Source organism: Centruroides vittatus, unplaced genomic scaffold (genome assembly GCF_030686945.1).
Source record: "Centruroides vittatus isolate TY-2023 unplaced genomic scaffold, ASM3068694v2 contig_1388, whole genome shotgun sequence".
In the NCBI taxonomy this organism is placed as follows: Eukaryota; Metazoa; Arthropoda; class Arachnida; order Scorpiones; family Buthidae; genus Centruroides; species Centruroides vittatus.
In genome coordinates, this window is record NW_027120871.1 from 209,308 (window position 1) to 227,809 (window position 18,502).

The window sequence follows — 18,502 nt, forward strand, 5'->3', positions numbered from 1 at the left end:
CTGAACATACAATTCAAAAGTGATCACATTGAAATTAGGATAAATTATAAACCAGAATACTGACCATTATTTATTTTGGCTTCCTCAAGCAATCCCTAAAATTACAACGAGATGGCATTCAGGGCTCTAACTAAAGATGAGTGTTCAAACACTGCTCAAACATCCTTGGCACATTGGATGAATTAAAACACATCAAAAAATCATACTGAAGCATGGATATTCTAGAAAGATGGTACAGAGATAGGCGCTTGTGTGTGCATGTAAAGCAAATGAACATACTCCAAAAAAATTCTAAGAGCCACCAAAATGCAGAAAAATCCAAATATGTAATTTTCTAGTACATTCAAAGACTCCATCAAATATACATACATACATAGAAGAAAGACATTGGCCGTACACGAAGTGTTTAGCCAGCAGAAAAGAGGATAAGGAAAAGAGGAGGGGAAGGAGGAGGGAGAGAAGACAGACAGTAGAGAAAGGTTGGATCCCTCTGAACGGCATACATATGGCTACAGTACCCTCTATGCTTGATGTTGGTGTGCAGTTTTTATGCTGCAAGGCCATAGTCCCCTAAAGGGTCTAAAAGCAAACCTGAGTGTAGCGAACACCAATAATTGAGTGCTGCAACAAATAGCTAAGTGTAGAAATTAGTGCAAGTGGCTGTTTGTAGGAAGACTTATATCTACTTAATACTAATAAAACTGAACATGATTGCAAATCTTAATACTACTTAACAGCTAAACAGACAGCACAAAAAGGAAACAAACGCAATCACAAACTAGACAAGACAAACAGGCAAGACCCCAAATTTTGTTTTTTATTTTAAACATTAACTTACTTTAACTTACTCACTAACTAAACTAACCTACTATAACCTAGGACAAACCTAACCAGATGACTAAAGCTAACAAACTCTAACCTATCACATCCTAACAGAATCCAAGCTAAGAGTCCCTAATCTAACTTGCAGCTAGGACTAACCAAATTTAGACTAAAAAAGAACACAGAAAAAAGAATATACAGAAAAATGTACTTATGCGCAGATACAATTCCTTGGTGTATAAATTGTTATGCAACAAATGTATAACTGTATAGTATCCCTAGACAAAAGATTTAATCGAAACCTTGTATATATTAGGTCCTCCAATGGATTGCTTAACAAAAGGCTAGTGAAACACAAATGACATCGGAAATAAAAAACTGACCATCACTCTGCCGATATTTGCCACCGAAATGGAAATTAAAACTTACGACAAGTCACGCTAATCAGGCATACCCTCCACACACATCAAGCCAGATCCCTTGAGACCAAGGAAATATTAAAGGTGGCAAATAAAAAATGCTTCAATTTCAATGACAATGAGAAGTTATCACCCACCTAGAAATATTTCTATGACCACTTGAGAACAACTCAGGAAAATGGAGTTTTGAAATTTTTACCAAATCACACATCATTGTACAATATGTTAATTTTGTAACAATCATGTTAGAACTCATACATTCTATAAATATAAGATATGAACATCTCAACCTGATACAAGCTATTAATGGGTTGAAAACATTTGTATATTGAAATTATTTGCTAATATAAGATAAGATCATTTTTACGTTAGTTTTCCAATGTACATTAAAACTAGAAACACTGCAAAAGCTGTAAAATAAACACTCACAGACAACTTCCGTACTGGTTCCTAAAGGATCGTTCATTGAAAAAAACAAACATTTTCCATCATTTTCAGAGATATTCATTGATGGAAATGTATAACCACCTGACAAAAATCTTTGGAAGTTTCTTGAAATAAAAAAAAACATTTTATTTTTCAATAAACGAAATGTTTTAATGCACACTCACAGAAACTGAGTGTGCATTACAACATTCTCGGGTAATAACTAACATAATTACAGTAATTTAAAATGGTAGCATTCTTTTTGGAAGACCGTGTATTATAATTTACATAAAAATGACAGTTAATGACTTTTATAACCATTACTTTAGTCAACTGTTTTTAACGACACATTGCTTATAAAATAAAATCTTAAAAAAATTAATATTTTATCTCTTTTATGCACGTGCTTTTACTTAAAATGTCCGAATATTTTATCCGGACATTAATCGCTCGCTCGACATTTTTGGCTATTATTAAAATTAAGCTAAAATAAACATTAAAAATATTAAGGCATGCCTCATTTTATATAAGAAATTTACATACCTTGATGATTTGGTATAAAAGGAGCACTTGCCATTGATGTAGAAATGGCATTAGAGTGAATGACGCTATGCGGTATTATCTGGGTGGGTGTAGTTGTATGGTTGCCGGGATTCTGGCCGTGGATAGGATAACTCTGAAATACCGGATGAAATTGTTGGGCACGAACACCAATGGGTGTGACGGTGCCTCGTAATTAGGATGGTTATTATGGGAATGTTGATTAAAGTGAGCTATGTGATTATTCAGGGAGGTTGTAGAATTAAGAACATTAGTGCCGGACTGAAGAGAATGTTGTATGAGTCCGTGATACACGATCGGTTGAGGGGTGAGAGCCGGTCCGGGATGTCCAGTCGGGGTAGGAGTGTGAGCAGGAGTAATGTGGGTTCCGTTTGACGGCGGCTGATTTACAGGAGACGATGCGTGAGAGTGAGGAGTCGAAGCATTAGAGTGTGATCCCACCGACCCTTGTGGTACACTGTTAACGGGTATAGTATGTGTCGGTACCGCAGTCGACGTACCCAGATGTGGTGGCACTGAAAGATTATACATCTATAGTTTTGGATATTATACCACATTAAACATAATTATAGAAGTAAAAGATTAATTCATGTAAATAAATTGCAAATCACAAGAGAAAATCAATATAAAATTTGATCCACAAATAAAATTAATGAAAATTAGTTTAAATTTTTAAATCTTATTCACAAATTTAGATGTTAAAAATGCTAGTTTTAAAAATATTAAGAGTAGACACATTAAAACTAATTATATAAAGTAAAATTCAATGCAAAAATTATTTTCTAATACATTTTAAAAGTTTTAACTTGTTAAATGCATTAAAAAGCATGAGAAGGAATAATAATAAATTTAATTTAGTAAAAATATGTTTAAAGATTTTACTTTATTACATTTTCCTTTGAATTATTAAATGAAAAGAATTACATAATTCAGAAGATCACAAGTCTTTTTCTTGGCACTGTATATGAAAATTTACATTGTACGCAAATTATACTTAGTTTAAGCTGGCATGTAATCTCTATATAAATTAGCATTTCAAATTTGATTTTAAAAATAATTAAACAATAAAAAAATGTTTTGAACATTCAGCATAAAAGAAATAGAAAACTAATTTTTTTTAAAAATGTATCTAAATAACTTGATACATAAACTAATTGATTTACAAAAAGATAATTCAGGACTCGGCTATAATTTATCTGCTTGTCTATAGTGAGTCAAAAATCTCCATACAAAACACAGATCACCCGAAGGAACATGCTTTAATATATTTAACTACGTAACATCAACTATGTTAACTCTTTTACTGGCACAAATGAAAATTTTTCATGCATGCTATTTTCAGTTATTCTCTTACTTACTAACCTTGACTTTATTAAACACAGGTTAATAAACTCAAGGTTAGTAAGAGAAATTCTCAGGTAAGAACCAAAGGTAACATGCATTTGCTTTGAGTGCCGGAAAGCATTCGTATATGCAATCACTTATATAGCAGTCACATATTCTATGATTTATAAGTGACTACATGATAAGGTGATCGCTTTACCTTTGTACAAAGACTTCTGAATCACTCTGTAGTTCAATAATTAAATGTAACTGTGTTGCTAATATTCTGCTCAAAAGATAACGCAAACATAAATGCAATTAAAATAAATAATGTAAAACTTATATTTGTAGAACTGATAAACGCTAGAAGGTTGTACACGTGCAATACAACAATTCTGAATACTCCAGTTTTGTAACTAAGCATTTTTAAGTTGCTTGTAGTTTTGGCAAAACACCTAACCTGTTTACAATATTATCTTAAAACAAATAAACTATATATATTTGTACAACTGATTACTTGAGATTTTGAAATGTTTTACATTTTTTTAGTTTTATTTATAAAACTCCAATTATCACCCAATGATGATTAGTTCCTGTTTAAATTATGTTCTAAACCAGTGATGGCGAACCTTTTTGATAAGTGGGTCAAATTTTGTTCATTACTTTTTTTAGTACTAGCTCGTGGGTCACTAAGTCACTGGCGTCACTTGGAAAAAGGGAGAGGATGGTTAAAAACTACTTTCTTTTTGGTTTTTGCTTTTAAAATCCTCCAAAAAGTTTACGTTTCCTTTTTGTTTTACAACTTTTACTTTTGCAAGTGAAGAGCAAAAAATAAAGGTCGACGTCAAGAAATTGATATCAACGAGGTGATACCACGAATTACCGCAACAGGTGACACCACGTCCAGTCGGCAGTCACCCCTACACTGTGTATTTGAATGAACAAGGAATAAAGAAAATCACATATGTATTATGAAATATTATTTATTAATAGATATAGTTACAGGTATGTGTATGTATAATAAAGTTGATAATAAAGTTGAAGTATATTTAATGAGAAATCTGTTGTTGTTTATTTTCAGATAGTTCCTTAGTATTAGGTTCATATTCCGTATTCGTTAGTTTAACTCATTTCACAGTCAATTCATTTCCAAGTTTATTTCTATTGGTAGATTTTACAAAATTCATTGAAGAAAACAATTTTTCACACGAATATATGGACCCAAACGTCGTTAAAAGAGCATTAGCAAGTTTCTTCATTAATATAAAATTATTTGGTAAAGAATCCCATACGTTTGATACAATATTTTCAATTCTTAGTATGGCATCATTATTATCTGCACTACTACTTTGATACTCAAATTTTCAAATTTAATTTTTCACACTATGCTGCATTGAAATTCAACTAATTCCATTTCTAGATCATGGATACCTAGCCACATAAATTCAGTTAACTCCACTGTTTCGAATTCCATTTTGTATGGATATAAAATTAAGTGAAATGTATTTTCCAAACTTTTAAACTGATTAAATCTCTCTTCGAAACCTTGTTTTATTTCCTGTATAATCATTAAATATTATTTTAATTGCGTTTTCTTGAATGTCAAGCTTATTTTCAAAAATTTTCGTGTTTTGAAAATGTTTTTGTAATTGAGGAAAATATTTCACGATTTTCATTCCCAAATCCTTAGTAAAGATGACAAGTTTCGTCATAAATATTTTAACATTTTCAAACATCATTAAAACAATTTGTCCATTTTCTTGAAGTTTTTTATTCAGTTCATTAAAATGCTGAGTGATGTTGCATAAGAACATTAAATCATCTAACCAATCTATATTTGAAAACTCATCAAAACTGTTGTCTTTTTCATTCAAAAAGAGCTTAATTTCTTCTAACAAAATGACAAACCGATTAAGAACTTCACCGCAACTGAGCCATCGAATATTGTTGCATGTCAAATTCCCCGAATACTGGCACTCAATTTCCTCTAGTAATTGTGCAAATTGTTGTTTATTAAAACCTCTTGCATTTATAAAGTTGATGACTTTTATTACAACTGACATTACATTGGAAAACGTTTTTAAACCTTGCCTCACACACAAGACTTGCTGGTGTATTATTCAATCAGAGAATATGTAATATTTTGCTTAAGATACTGAATAAAAGTAATGTTTTTCCCCCACCATATTGGGTAAACCATCTTTGTTACAGAAATAATTTTCCGTAGGTCAATATCCATTTCTTTAAATGCAATATCAAATTCTTTAAAAATATCAAGACTGGTACACTTGTAAGGAACTGAGTCCGAGCGTTATTTTTCTTTTATTATTATTTTTCCGTTTTATTATCTTTTGTTTGGGGTTTATGTTTATTTAGGACGAAGGTTCCCCACCACTCTCTTGTTAGTAATGAAAAATGAAGATAAAACAACTCACGGAGAAAATAAGCGCCGTAGGAAAAATCTTGCGCACTTGCGCTGCCCGGCGGAAGTAACAGTCCGCAGAAAAAAAATGGAGGGGGTAGTCTCCACATTCACTAGTAAAGAAATACTTGATAAACCATCTTAAACATCCCAGAAAATTATGATAAATACTTTGTAAACGGTTTATAAGCTTTGTCGGAAACTTAAAGCTGCCAGAAAAGAAAATTAATGTTAGCAACTAAGTATGTAAATAAGGGGAGTAACTCAGCTCAAGTGTGACGTCACCTCACAGTATAAAACCCGTACGTTAACCGAAGGAGAGAGGTGATTTCCAAATCGAGGCGACTTTGAGAGCGAGGTGAATTCGAAAGCGAAGTATTTTCTGATAGAAGTCCAGATTGATAATTGGACGATCCAAGGTGTTAAAGAGGAGTTCGATTGACGATTTGACGATATCGAAAGGATTGAGGAAATAGTTTCTTCGTATAGTGAGGTGACGGATAGACATTTAATTAGTAAGAGATTTTGTTCATAGTTTCTAAGAATTTGATTTGTCGAATTTTCAAAGGGGAATTACTATTAAGTTAAGCTAAGTAGCTGAGTTTATTGTCGGGTTGACTTGTTGATTTTCGTTAATAAATTTTGTTTGGATTATTGACATTTGTACGTAGTACATTCTAGTTGCTAATTAAATATATTTGAACTTTTTGATTTGACTTGATATTTATCATTATTATTACTAATTTTTCGGTGCACGCTTAAAAGCCCAGGCCTGGCAAACTAATCTCGAATCCGCGTAAAGTACCCGTTAGGTTAACGGAAGTTTTACCGACCGCAATTAGTGTCGGTTTCCTAAGATACTAAAAATAGTACTTTACACACTTTCCTTTCAACGTTATTAGTTTCATTAGCTCTTCTTTCATTATATTGCCTGATTTATATCGAGCAAAATCTGCTAATTGTGCATAACCATTTACATCATTACTCTCATCTAAAGCAACTAAATACATTTCTGCATACTTTAAGTCGTTAGGTATTTGCGAAAAAATATTTCTTTCTAATTTCTATTACTCGATCTTTAATTGTATTGCAACTTATCGGTAACTCATTTATACGCTTTATAATCTAGTCCTATTCTTTAAAATCTGCAAACAAAGTAGCACTACATACTAAATATGCTTGTTTTACAAATGCTCCTTCTGAAAGAGTTTTCCACTGTGGTGTGCAATGCAATGGGCAACTTGAAAACTAGCAGCTGTAATGTTATTTTTTGGAATCAAAAAAGTTTCTAAAACACTGGTTTGCGAATGACTCTTTTTTTCTTTTGTAAAAAATATGTTCTTCTTTCTTAGTCTGTTGAAATGCCGAAATTAGAACGCAACTTTTCAAAATGCCTTTTTACATTGTATGTACTTTTTCGTTACAAATTGCACACAAAGTAGTTTTATTCTTTTCAATCACACCATATTTATCAAACCATTCTGTTTGATATGATCTGGAACTTGTATTGTTTGTTTTTATTTTTTTAACTGCCATCATAGTACAGGGCTACAACTAAACATATTTATATTTAGAATACAGGTATACCTCACCATACGTCGATAATTGGTTCAGGAGAGAGACGTAAGTCGAATTTACTTGTGTAGTTACGACATAAGTCAAAACTACGATGGAAAACGCCAATAACGAGCACTTAAAGTTCGCTAAATAAGACAACACAGAAACACGGATGTTTTCATGTTTTGTTCTCTAGGATTTATGATGATTATATTAACATTTACTGTAAATGTACATATTTTAATATGATTTTATGTGCTTTTAACGCTTTTCTAGTGATATTACGACTTCAATATTTGTGGCGGACGGATGTAAAGTCAAATAAAATGACTTAAAGTTGATTTTTATTTTTCCATATACATTTTTGACAAACGACGTATAATCAAGAATGACATAACTCGAGGTATACCTGTATAATAATTTGAGAAGAAATTTCTTATTAATGTACTTGACATGCATATGTATGCAAATGAGAAACTTTAATAACAAAAAATAATAGTAATGTTGAATTATTAAACACTTCTAGACGCCTATGACAAAACTGCCATTTAGTTCAGCACTGGTACATCTCCCAATTCTACAATGCAACAAATATGTATGCACCTCAAGTTTATGACTAACTGTCATGAGTCATACACAGGTGCAGTGATACAATAGAAAATCAGCTAGCCAATGTCACTTGGAAATATCTACTATATAAAATCAAAACGGGCAGTTCTGTAATGGTATACCTAAAAAGGGCCACTAAGGGCACCCATAGCTATTACTTAAACCAACAATATATATTCTTTTATATTTATTTTATATTTTTACAGTATAATTCAGTATATTATTATTTTTATTTGTAATAGGAATTTATTAATTTATGAAATTATTATTTATACCAGGGAATGACACCTTTAGACTGGTTTTTTTTATAAATTTGACATTAGATATATATACATTAATATTTTTGATTGTCTGTTCTCTCTTTTATGATATAAAAAATAAGTTTATAAAAATCAACACGTGGGTCATTTAAAAAGCTTGCGTCAGTGTCTGACCCGCAGGTCATAGGTTTGCCACCACTGTTCTAAACTGCCTGTAGTAGAAATTAAGAAATTAAATATCTCGAAAGTATTTTAGTGGATTTGTAGTGTTGTTTTTCTTCAAATATTAATCATTTGCCCATCATTCAGAAGGTATAAATCTAGAAGTTTTGGGATACCAAATTTTGATTCATCATCGAATGTAGCTCTATCAACTGGATATTGGAAATAACAACAATTTCCAAATCATCCAATATATCAGCACAGTGATGACTATATTCTTTTAAATATTTCTCTTCAAAAGTTATTAATTAATATAAAATGAACAACTCACTATAAAGATTTGTTGAAAATTGGGGAGTCTCTCCTTGCGATGGATTAGCAGAAGTCATCATTCCGACCGGCTGTGGTGACAATACTCGTGGTCCAATCATTGGATACATCTAAAATTTAAAGTGATACAGAAAAAAAACTGTTAGTATTTTTGATTAATAGATTTAAATACTAATTTTTATATTATGTAAAGTCATGCTATTTTAATAATATATATTTTTTAAATAAATCAATGCATTTAATGAATCTGAAAAGATCTAAACAATTAACAATATAAAAATTAACTCTATTTGGTAAGGTTGCAATTATTTATTCTATACTTATGTAAATATGGTAAGTAATGCTAACATAGCATGATAAGGCTCCCAAAACAATGATATTTATATTGAAATAAACAGAAAAGTGTTGATAAAAAAGAAAACAAAAATATGAAATAAATGATTTACAACTGCATAAGATAAACAAGTTAAAATGAATTAAATGATAATGCCGGATTTACTGGGCCATAAGTTAGTAGTTAAATATAGATCGTAATTTGGATTAAAGGTAGGAGACTAAGGTGTAAATTAAAATGAGTATGTTATTAATAAAAAATTAATTGTGTGTGAATTCAAGTTTTCTAGTTATTATTACAATTTATTATTCCATATTTAAACTTTTAAAGCATTTAAAAATTTTAAATCAAATTAGAGGAATAAAAAAGCAGTAAGATTTTTAATTCAAATGGTATTTTAAAATTTCTTAGTACAAAAATCTTGGTATCATGTAATATAAATGGCTACAGAATTTTGTTTTTAAGAAATTTTCCTACAAATTTCTCACAATCTATCTATTGGTTGTTAACGTATCAATTAAATTGAAATTAGATTACTCGAAGGTTTACAAACATGCTGCAGTTTCGTAGTTAGTTCCAAGACCTGATGAATTAATTACATTTACTCTTCAGATGACAAGCAAAAGAAGTAATGTTTCCCTCTCAAAATAATAAGTGAAAATGAAGATGTAAAATTATTTTGCAGAAGAGCAGCATTTCCCAAACATCTTATGGTCCCTTTCAAAATAAAACCATGTAGAAAATAAATTATCTCCTGCCTTGATAATTATTTAACTTTATGCTAAACTTAATTATTAGGGAGGAGAGCTAATATTTGATTTATTATACTAACTCGTTTAAGAATAAAATTTCTTTGCATCTCCATTTCTTGTTCCTTTTCTCCTCCACTCTGCATCCCTTTCGAGAATTTTCGGCCATAGTTTGGGAACTGCTGCTGTAAAGCATCAATCTAAAATTATCTACAGATATTAAAAAAAGCACCTGTATATATAAAAGAGGATGAAAAATTGTTAGGCAATTATGAAGTACTAATGAAATAGAATAATCCAAATTATTTTGATACTTCTCATGAATAAATTAAGACATTTATATCAATCAAACATGCACTATTTAATGTCAATAATTAATCAAAATTTAATGATTATAGAAAAAATATACAGTAGGTCCTCTACTTACAAACTTAATCCATTCGTAGCAATCGTTCGCAAGTCGAAAAGTTCGTAACTCGAAAAAACGATGTTTGGCGCAAAAACCCAAATACAACATTGTTTTTACAATTATGTAATGTTTAGGCTACTTGAATAATGTTGAATTAAGATTGTTAAAGGAAAGTATAAATTCAAATCAATCACATGTACATTATTTATTAAAATTAATCATTTAAAACAACTACAAATGTACATATGTATGTACTGTAAATGTTTTTAACATAAAACTTCAAAAATAAACTTGACTGTACATAAAAAATAACCAACTGCACTTTAATAGTAAACAAATGACACCACACACGATTGACACACGACTACAGTCCAAACTCAACTAAGAGCCTCTCACCTACCTCTCACGCTTAGAATACCTAGATATCAGAGTAGCGACATATGAGTCATCGCCACCATGTTCTGTCGACTGTCATCACATAGTCTATGGGTTTACATTAAGAAATAACTATTTTTTTTTAGTTTAATAAAGCATTTTTACGAATAAAATGCTTTATTAAACTAAAAAAATCGTCATTTCTTAATGTAAACCCATAGACTATGTGATGACAGTCGACAGAACATTGCGGCGATGACTCGTGTGTTGCTACTCTGATATCTAGGTACTCTACTAATGCTCATGTTAACCCGCCATCTGTCGGCTTTGTTCATAACTTTGAAAGTTCGTAAGTAGAGGACTGCCTGTATATATATTTTTACTCAAAATTTATTTAATAAAACAGTAAATATTTTAAATATATTTATTAGAAAGAAAACAAATTATTAAAAATGAATAATCTTTACTGTTTTACATTGAATTTGCTGGAACTTTATCCAAATTCTACGGGTGAAAATTCTACAATAAACTAATTTACTTTTATGTTACAAAAAATGAAAGTATAAATAATTTTATACAGCATTATTATTTTATTGTCAAGTAACTAAAAATAATAATAATGCATCATTGAAAACGTGAAAAATTTGGCATCATAGTTCAAAGCATGAAAAGGATAAAATGGCTTGATTCGGGTAATAAAAGAAGTTTTATTTAGAAATGTTTTTGATCTGTAATCAAGAAATCCCCAGCTTAGATTCAGCATTCAATTTTCATCCAAGCTGGGATGATCTGTTCAGAAGCCAGAAAACTTTTTGGTTACAAGAATCACGAGCTATTGTCCATTTCATATGCTTTGATATTGTGTTTCATAAACCTTAACATTTTTTAATGATTTAATGTTAGTAAAATTATAAGATTAAATTATATTTACACAATGATAAAGTTTGAATTTAATATAAATTTTAGCTATTGCTTTATTTGTAATATATGCAGACTTTATCAGATACAATTTGGAGTATATTGTGTTATTGCTAATCAGAACTAATTCCTGCACAGAATTGTTTAGCTTAGTAAAAATTTGCATTTGATAAGTTTTATATAGGATGACATTAGCCCGTGCTGACTCAAGTGCAAAACTTGAGTCAGCATGGGCTAATGTCAGAAAATCAATAAGAAATACCAAACACTAAAGCAGTTCTTCGGATAAATATCACAAGTGTTGGCTATGCTTCTTTAAAGCTGCTGTAGAAATGGTTGTATCTATTACTTCATATGATTTTAAGGACTTGAAGAAGCAGAGATCTATGATTAGGGGCTTTCATGGCTGCATGGCACTTAAGCCATTGTTTAATGTAAACTGTTATCACAAACAGAGAAATATCATGTAAAGCTTATTCTTCTCTGATGAATAGTTTAAGTTTTAACCTTAGGAGAAACATTTTTTAGGGAATAAGTTGTTCTTGCCATCAATTGAGCTTGATGCATAGCCCAGGGAGGACAGAATTTTATTTTCTTCTCTGTGTCACCTCTTAAAAATAGTACACATAGCTATATAAATTTATGGTAACTACTTCTTGGCATTTATTTCTGCAGTTCAGCTGTATAGAAGTCCAACAGTTCTTGAAGTTCTAACTCACTGAAAAACTCCTCTACATAATCTTTACCACTTTGATAATTACTAGCATTAACATTTCACCTTCTCTTAATTGTATGAAGAGAGAGATGTCAGGACTACTTGTTATCTCACATATTTTGCTTTCAAATTCATTTCTTTAGACTAATTCATAGATGTGATGGCAACAGGGGAAAAACAACTCTGTATCCAATATTTGTTCAATGAACATGCACGCACCATTTAAGCAGCCAGTGTTTGAAGCAATTATATCACTACAAAGAATTTTTACAACATTTTTCAAACTCCAACCTGTTATTGCAGAAGGCTCATGCTTGCTCTTTACCAGAAGCATTTTCTAATTTTAGAACACCAATGAACCGTTCTTTATCTCCAAATGTCACGACTATTGGGATTCTTTCTTCTTCACATTCGATGCAGTTAACAACTTACCATCCCAGTGAACAGTCAGAATTTCAGAGATATCATTAAATGCAGCTTTAATGGTTTCAGCCCATTCTTTACTTTTATTTTGCCTGATTCAATGTATGAAAGATCTATTAATAGAAAGTTCTTCAGTGTTGTAACAAAATGCTTCTGCTTTTGCCTAAAAAATATAAACAGCATCTCTTACACTCATTTGTCTAAAGCAGCCACTAATTTGTCAGTAATGAAATCTTTGGTTCCACATCTTACAGTATTCTGCCTTGATGTATCACCCAGAAACTGTAAAGACGATTCACCATCGCCGCATTCATCAATACTGAAAAATGTGCAATCTTCATCTTTAGAGGATGAGAGAAAGTGCAGCTGAAGAGGTGGATGCCACTGATTGCTTACATTGTCTTTTCTTCTCTTAAAGTTTCCTTTTCCTTGACTGTTCTTTTTTGGTGAGTTTACAGTCCACACCTACAAGACAGTATCTTTGCTCTGTTTGTCTCTGTGACAGTAAAAATTCTATCCTCATCTAATTTGATGGTTTGTAGAGTATTTGCATATTGATATCAAACAGGTGTTCAGATTGTTTCGAAACACTGCTTCACAGTACTTAAAAATCTCTTGAGACTTTCTTAATTTTTTGTAATTTTCTCCACTCCAAATATAAATCAGTTTTTACACAATGCTGAAGAGATCTTATCAGAATTCTTGCTTTTACCGAAAAAGTAAGAAATCCAACAAAATCCCTTCATCATTTAACCTATATTTTACTTAACCTCTCTTATGTTTAAAATAAAATAGCCAGCACTTGTCTATTTGATGGCAATTTGTCTACAGTTATTTGGTGCTTCACATTCTTGGAACTGCGTAAATCATATGACATATTATTAGTATAACAGAGCACAAATACATCTAACACAGCCAGAAACCGAACACAAACTGACAGTGCTCCATGTGTAACAACCAGTGCAGGCCTGAGCAAAGTGCAGCATATCCAGACACATTGATACACAAGTTGGCATGGATTAATATTCTTTGATTGCCAAAAAATTAAATACGAACATATTTTTGAGCGAATCGAAAAAAATAGGCAGGTGTGCATTTAAAAACTTTGAAGTCAGAAAATAAGGAACACTCTACTGAACATGCATGTAGGACTACAGACAAATACATATAGTTAAAAAACTTTTATTCTGTATTAGTCACATATTTTTATGTATATTTGTGTAATATACGTCCATTTTATAAATTTGTTGTGTTTTTAAATTATAATTTAAATCTGTTTTTGTCTTGAGCTGGAACATTTATGTCCAAATTCAGTATCAAGATCAAGAGTTACAGTTAGAAGTTAACCAATTACCATTCACTTTACTTTGAGTATGTAAACATTTATTGGTTGACCTCTAACTCTTGATCCTTTGTTGTGAATATGTGGAAAAATGAACAAAATTAGACTGGATTATGCAAAGTTCAGATTAGCAAAAGTACACTGTAATCTAATTGTTATTCAAAAATATATATACTGTATATATTGCGTTATGTATTATTATATTATGTGTTGTTTTTTTAGTCTGTAGTATTTTTGAAAATTAATTTATAAACAAAATGTACTTAAATATCAAAGAAAACACCACAGATTTGAATACCTGAGGATAAGCCAATGGTTGGTGTCCAGCAAATGGCATAATTCCTGGTGAATGTGGATATTGCAATGCCAATTGGCCTTGAGCAGTTTCCAATATTGGAGTTCCTGTTGCAGCAGCTAAATTAAACACATAATTTAGTCAAAAATTTGAGATACAAAGCTGTCATATGTTATATATTTTATCATCTTAAGGAATTATAATAAATAAATAAACTAACTATAATCATTATTACTGATTACTCAGTACACAAGTTAACAAGAAAATCACCACAAAATTTTTTAGGAATCTCAATACATTATCAATGATAAACTTATTAAAATGTTTGAAATAATTATTATATTTCATGGACTAAATTTCATTTTTAAAACAAGAGATAATAACATTCTTTTTGTAGAATAGTGACGTTGAGAACAGACAACACTTTTCCTGCAACACTGCCCAATGTTTTGATTGGGGATTTTTTATCGACTAACAGAAAATTCAGAGAATTTTTTTTCCCCACATTGATCTGTTTTCAGTAGACTAAAACAAAAATTTTAACATGACGACATGTGAAATACTGTTTAAATAAACACTGTGATCAAATGTGTTATTCGGAATTATTCATTAAAAAATTATTCAAAAACGATTCCCATTTCTAAGTGATAGCTTAACATGTTACTTTTGCTTTCTGAACTTCAAACCACTAAGGCTACCGGCACTTGCATTAATTAGTAAGTAAAAGCAGTGGCGATAAATAATTTGAAGGGTGAAAAAAAATTTAAACCTAGCAAAATGGTTGACAATATTTTAAAATTTTCCAGAGCAACTCCTATATTACTGAAACTAGATTCAACAGACAAAATAGAACTAACTAATTCTCATAATGGACATATTGCATGTAGTATGAATATGGTATAGTCAAAAATAAGCCAAACTTTTAATATAAGTTTTTATTATGTTAACAGTACAAGTACTTACAGAAGACCATCAACAAAATATATTTCGGCAAGGATCCATATTATCTATTAAAACAATACCATAAGTTATTTTTTGTGATACCTTTAACAATTCTAGTTGCTGTGGTTTCTGCCTTGGCATTCATCAATCATTCCTGATCAGTGAATATCTAACCGAGGAGGACGTAGAAATTTCATTGCAAACTTATTACTTTCTTGTTTTGTCGCTATAAGCTATCTAATCCCTAAAACAAAGAAGTTAAAGGAATGCAAATTCCAGAATAGCAACAGAGTGAAAGGTGCAGCAACAAAAGCCACTAAAAACATCACAATAAATGCCCTCAAGGACTGATATGAAGTGGAATAGACAATGGCAGAAGTGTGTGTGTGTGTTGCAGGAAATGCTTATTTTGAAGATAGTATGATGTGAGAGTTTACAAATCTGCCAAACGTTTGTTCTATTTATGACTATTAAGCACTACTTTATGACTACTTGTTTTATAATGCCACTAATTTTAAAACTAGTATAAATTTTTCATTATGATTTTATGGACTTTCATATTAAAGTACTCAATGTATCTATAATTATTTTTCTTTTTGGCAATTTCAGCACAGTATTATATAGTTCAAAATTTATTTTCAGAAATGATACTCTGACTGCAAAAAATTAGTTTTCTTCTTGATGTCTGGCTTGCTAAACAATGATTTTATAGGAATTAAGTACTAAAATCATGGATCTACTGTATTTATATGCATTTATGCACGCATGTGCACACAACACTATACAAACATAACATTAAAAAATAATTTCTTCTACCTTTTCTACTTGATAATCCTTTATCTAGAGAAACAGGATGAAAAGGTGGTGCCAAAGAAATATTTACAGGAGTAGCTGCCATAACAAATTGTGGTGCCATTGCAGTATAAAATGGAGGTGCCATTGCAGCCATCAATTGTGGATGAAGAGGAACAATCGGATTCTGAATTCTATTTGTTGGTAACGGCGGTGTCGACGATGGCACAGACGTTAAAGGAGATTGAACCTGCACTGCTCTCTAAATAAATAAAATAAATAAAATTGGCATTAATGAAATACTATCTTATTAATCAATTGAAATAAAACATTGTAATATTCCTTATAAAATAAAATTTAAAATTTCAATATTAATTAAATAATTCAAACTTTGGAATTATTCTATTTTATCATCCTGATTCTTAGTTTCCCATTACATTTCAGATGGATTAATTTATCAAAAACAGAAAAATCTACATAAATTTTTAAATATAAATGTGTGTCTGTCTGTCTATGCTACAGAACTAAATACAAATGTTAACTCTCTAAATACAAAATCGGCCAAAAATTTTAAAAAGTAAAAAAATTATTCAAAAGTATAGCATATTCACTAGTAAGATTATATAGATATTTATTGTAAATCTTGAAACAATAAGTATAATTACAACATCCATTAAGCTTAAATCTTCATAATCAAATACCTAAAAACCAGATTTCTTCAGTCTTTATTTTGACTAGACATTAATTGTTGAAACTATGGGGTTAGACAACCATCTTGTAATAATAGTGATTAATTAATTAATTAATTTGTTTTAAATTTAATAATGTAGAATGTTCTAAAAAAGATGAACATGCAAATTACTTAGTTTCATGATTAAATTATATTTTTTGAGGCATCGTGAAGTGTTGACACTAGACACTGGACTTTTCACATCCACTTTATTTTCTTATGTACATTACAGTCTTTAAACTAATTGTTCCAGTTGTCAGTAAGTATTTCAGGCTGGCGTCCCACATATGTTGGCTGATACACATTCTCTACAGCGGTTTTTATTCTATTGCTGATGTACATGAAACCAAAACACCATCATGTACAATAAACCAGTTAAAAATTCCTGAAACCATACGACGCCAAATTCTCCAATAAAAAATCTTACATATCGTAATGCAATTTTTATTTAAAGAATTACCCGCAGAGTTCCATTTTCTACGTTGGATGAAGTACCAATAATATTGCACATACTGTCAGACAGCAACCATATACTGTTTAACACAAGTTTAGCACTCTGCAAATCATCCCACAAACTGCACTTCCACATTAATTTCAACATAGAGAAGATTAAAGTCAATGTATATCTAAAAAAACCTGGCTTTTGGATATTTAAAATAGAAAATCTTCCAATTAAAAATATTTCATATTAACACTTAATTGTACTATAAAAGAAAATATTGCTGCACTGAAATGTTTTAAAAATTGAAAAATTAAAAATACATGGAAAAAACTAAAATGTCTTCATATCTCCATTACGTCCAATCACCACAAAGGAAGAGTCTTCCTTTACAAAGACGACCTTTTCTTAGAGGCTATATGTCTAAAAATATGCAAAACAGAACTGAAATTATGCAGGGATTGCGTTGCAGTGACGAAATTGTCACCTGGCAATATTTTTATTAAAGTGATGATAAAAACACTAATCTGCTTGTTTCGATATTCAGAGTGAAATTGAATCACAGATCACCCTTTGGAAAAAACAGCAAAATGTCAAGTTTTCATACAACGGGAGTCCCATACACCACATACCCTAATGATTTCATGACACACGTGACAAGTTCCGGAAGAAAAGTAGGAAGTGACATCAAGAACCCGAGGCAGTTTTGAGCAATGCCGCCCGGTGTTTCCACAGTGGGAATGTTTTTATTGACCGACAGAAATATTGGGAAATTTTTTGGAATGACTTTTTTCCATTTTGATCTTTTTCCAGTAGACTAAAGCAAAATATTTGACATGGCAGAATCTGTGATATATTGTTTAGACATTGTAATCAAATGTGTTGTTCAAAATTATTCATTAAAAAATTACTCAAAAATGATTGCTATTGCTAACAAGGGGAGGACCGAAGTTTCATTCAAATCAGAGACTCTAACGAAACGTAGCGAGCACGTAGCCTTAAGTGAGCACAAACAGCTCCATGTCCAAATAAATGGACCCACTTCTCCACTGCATCCAAAAGTTTAACCACTGAAAATTTAGTGTTTAGGTTAAAAGTCTTTGGAAGTTCCACATTCCAGATCTGGGATGTAGAACTTCCAACTAACA

General features: G+C 30.8%; 1 protein-coding gene and 1 long non-coding RNA gene across 6 annotated transcripts in view; both read right to left on the bottom strand.

The window, feature by feature from the left end:
- Positions 1-18,502, bottom strand: part of LOC136968084 (uncharacterized) — a 385,441-nt gene that overhangs the window by 109,917 nt on the left and 257,022 nt on the right. The gene's annotated exons all lie outside the window — the stretch shown is intronic.
- Positions 1-18,502, bottom strand: part of LOC136968080 (ataxin-2-like protein) — a 75,747-nt gene that overhangs the window by 2,754 nt on the left and 54,491 nt on the right. The window contains exons 13-17 of one of the 5 annotated variants that reach the window (XM_067262043.1): positions 16,210-16,447; positions 14,455-14,570; positions 10,058-10,156; positions 8,893-9,001; positions 2,211-2,743 (exon numbers count right to left, since the gene is read on the bottom strand). In XM_067262043.1, coding sequence (XP_067118144.1) covers positions 2,286-2,743; positions 8,893-9,001; positions 10,058-10,156; positions 14,455-14,570; positions 16,210-16,447 — 1,020 coding nt within the window. In that variant the 3' untranslated portion in view covers positions 2,211-2,285. Of the gene's footprint in view, positions 1-2,210; positions 2,744-8,892; positions 9,002-10,057; positions 10,160-14,454; positions 14,571-16,209; positions 16,448-18,502 lie in introns of all 5 variants that reach the window. The other 4 variants (XM_067262042.1, XM_067262045.1, XM_067262044.1 and 1 more) reach the window with 4 other exon arrangements.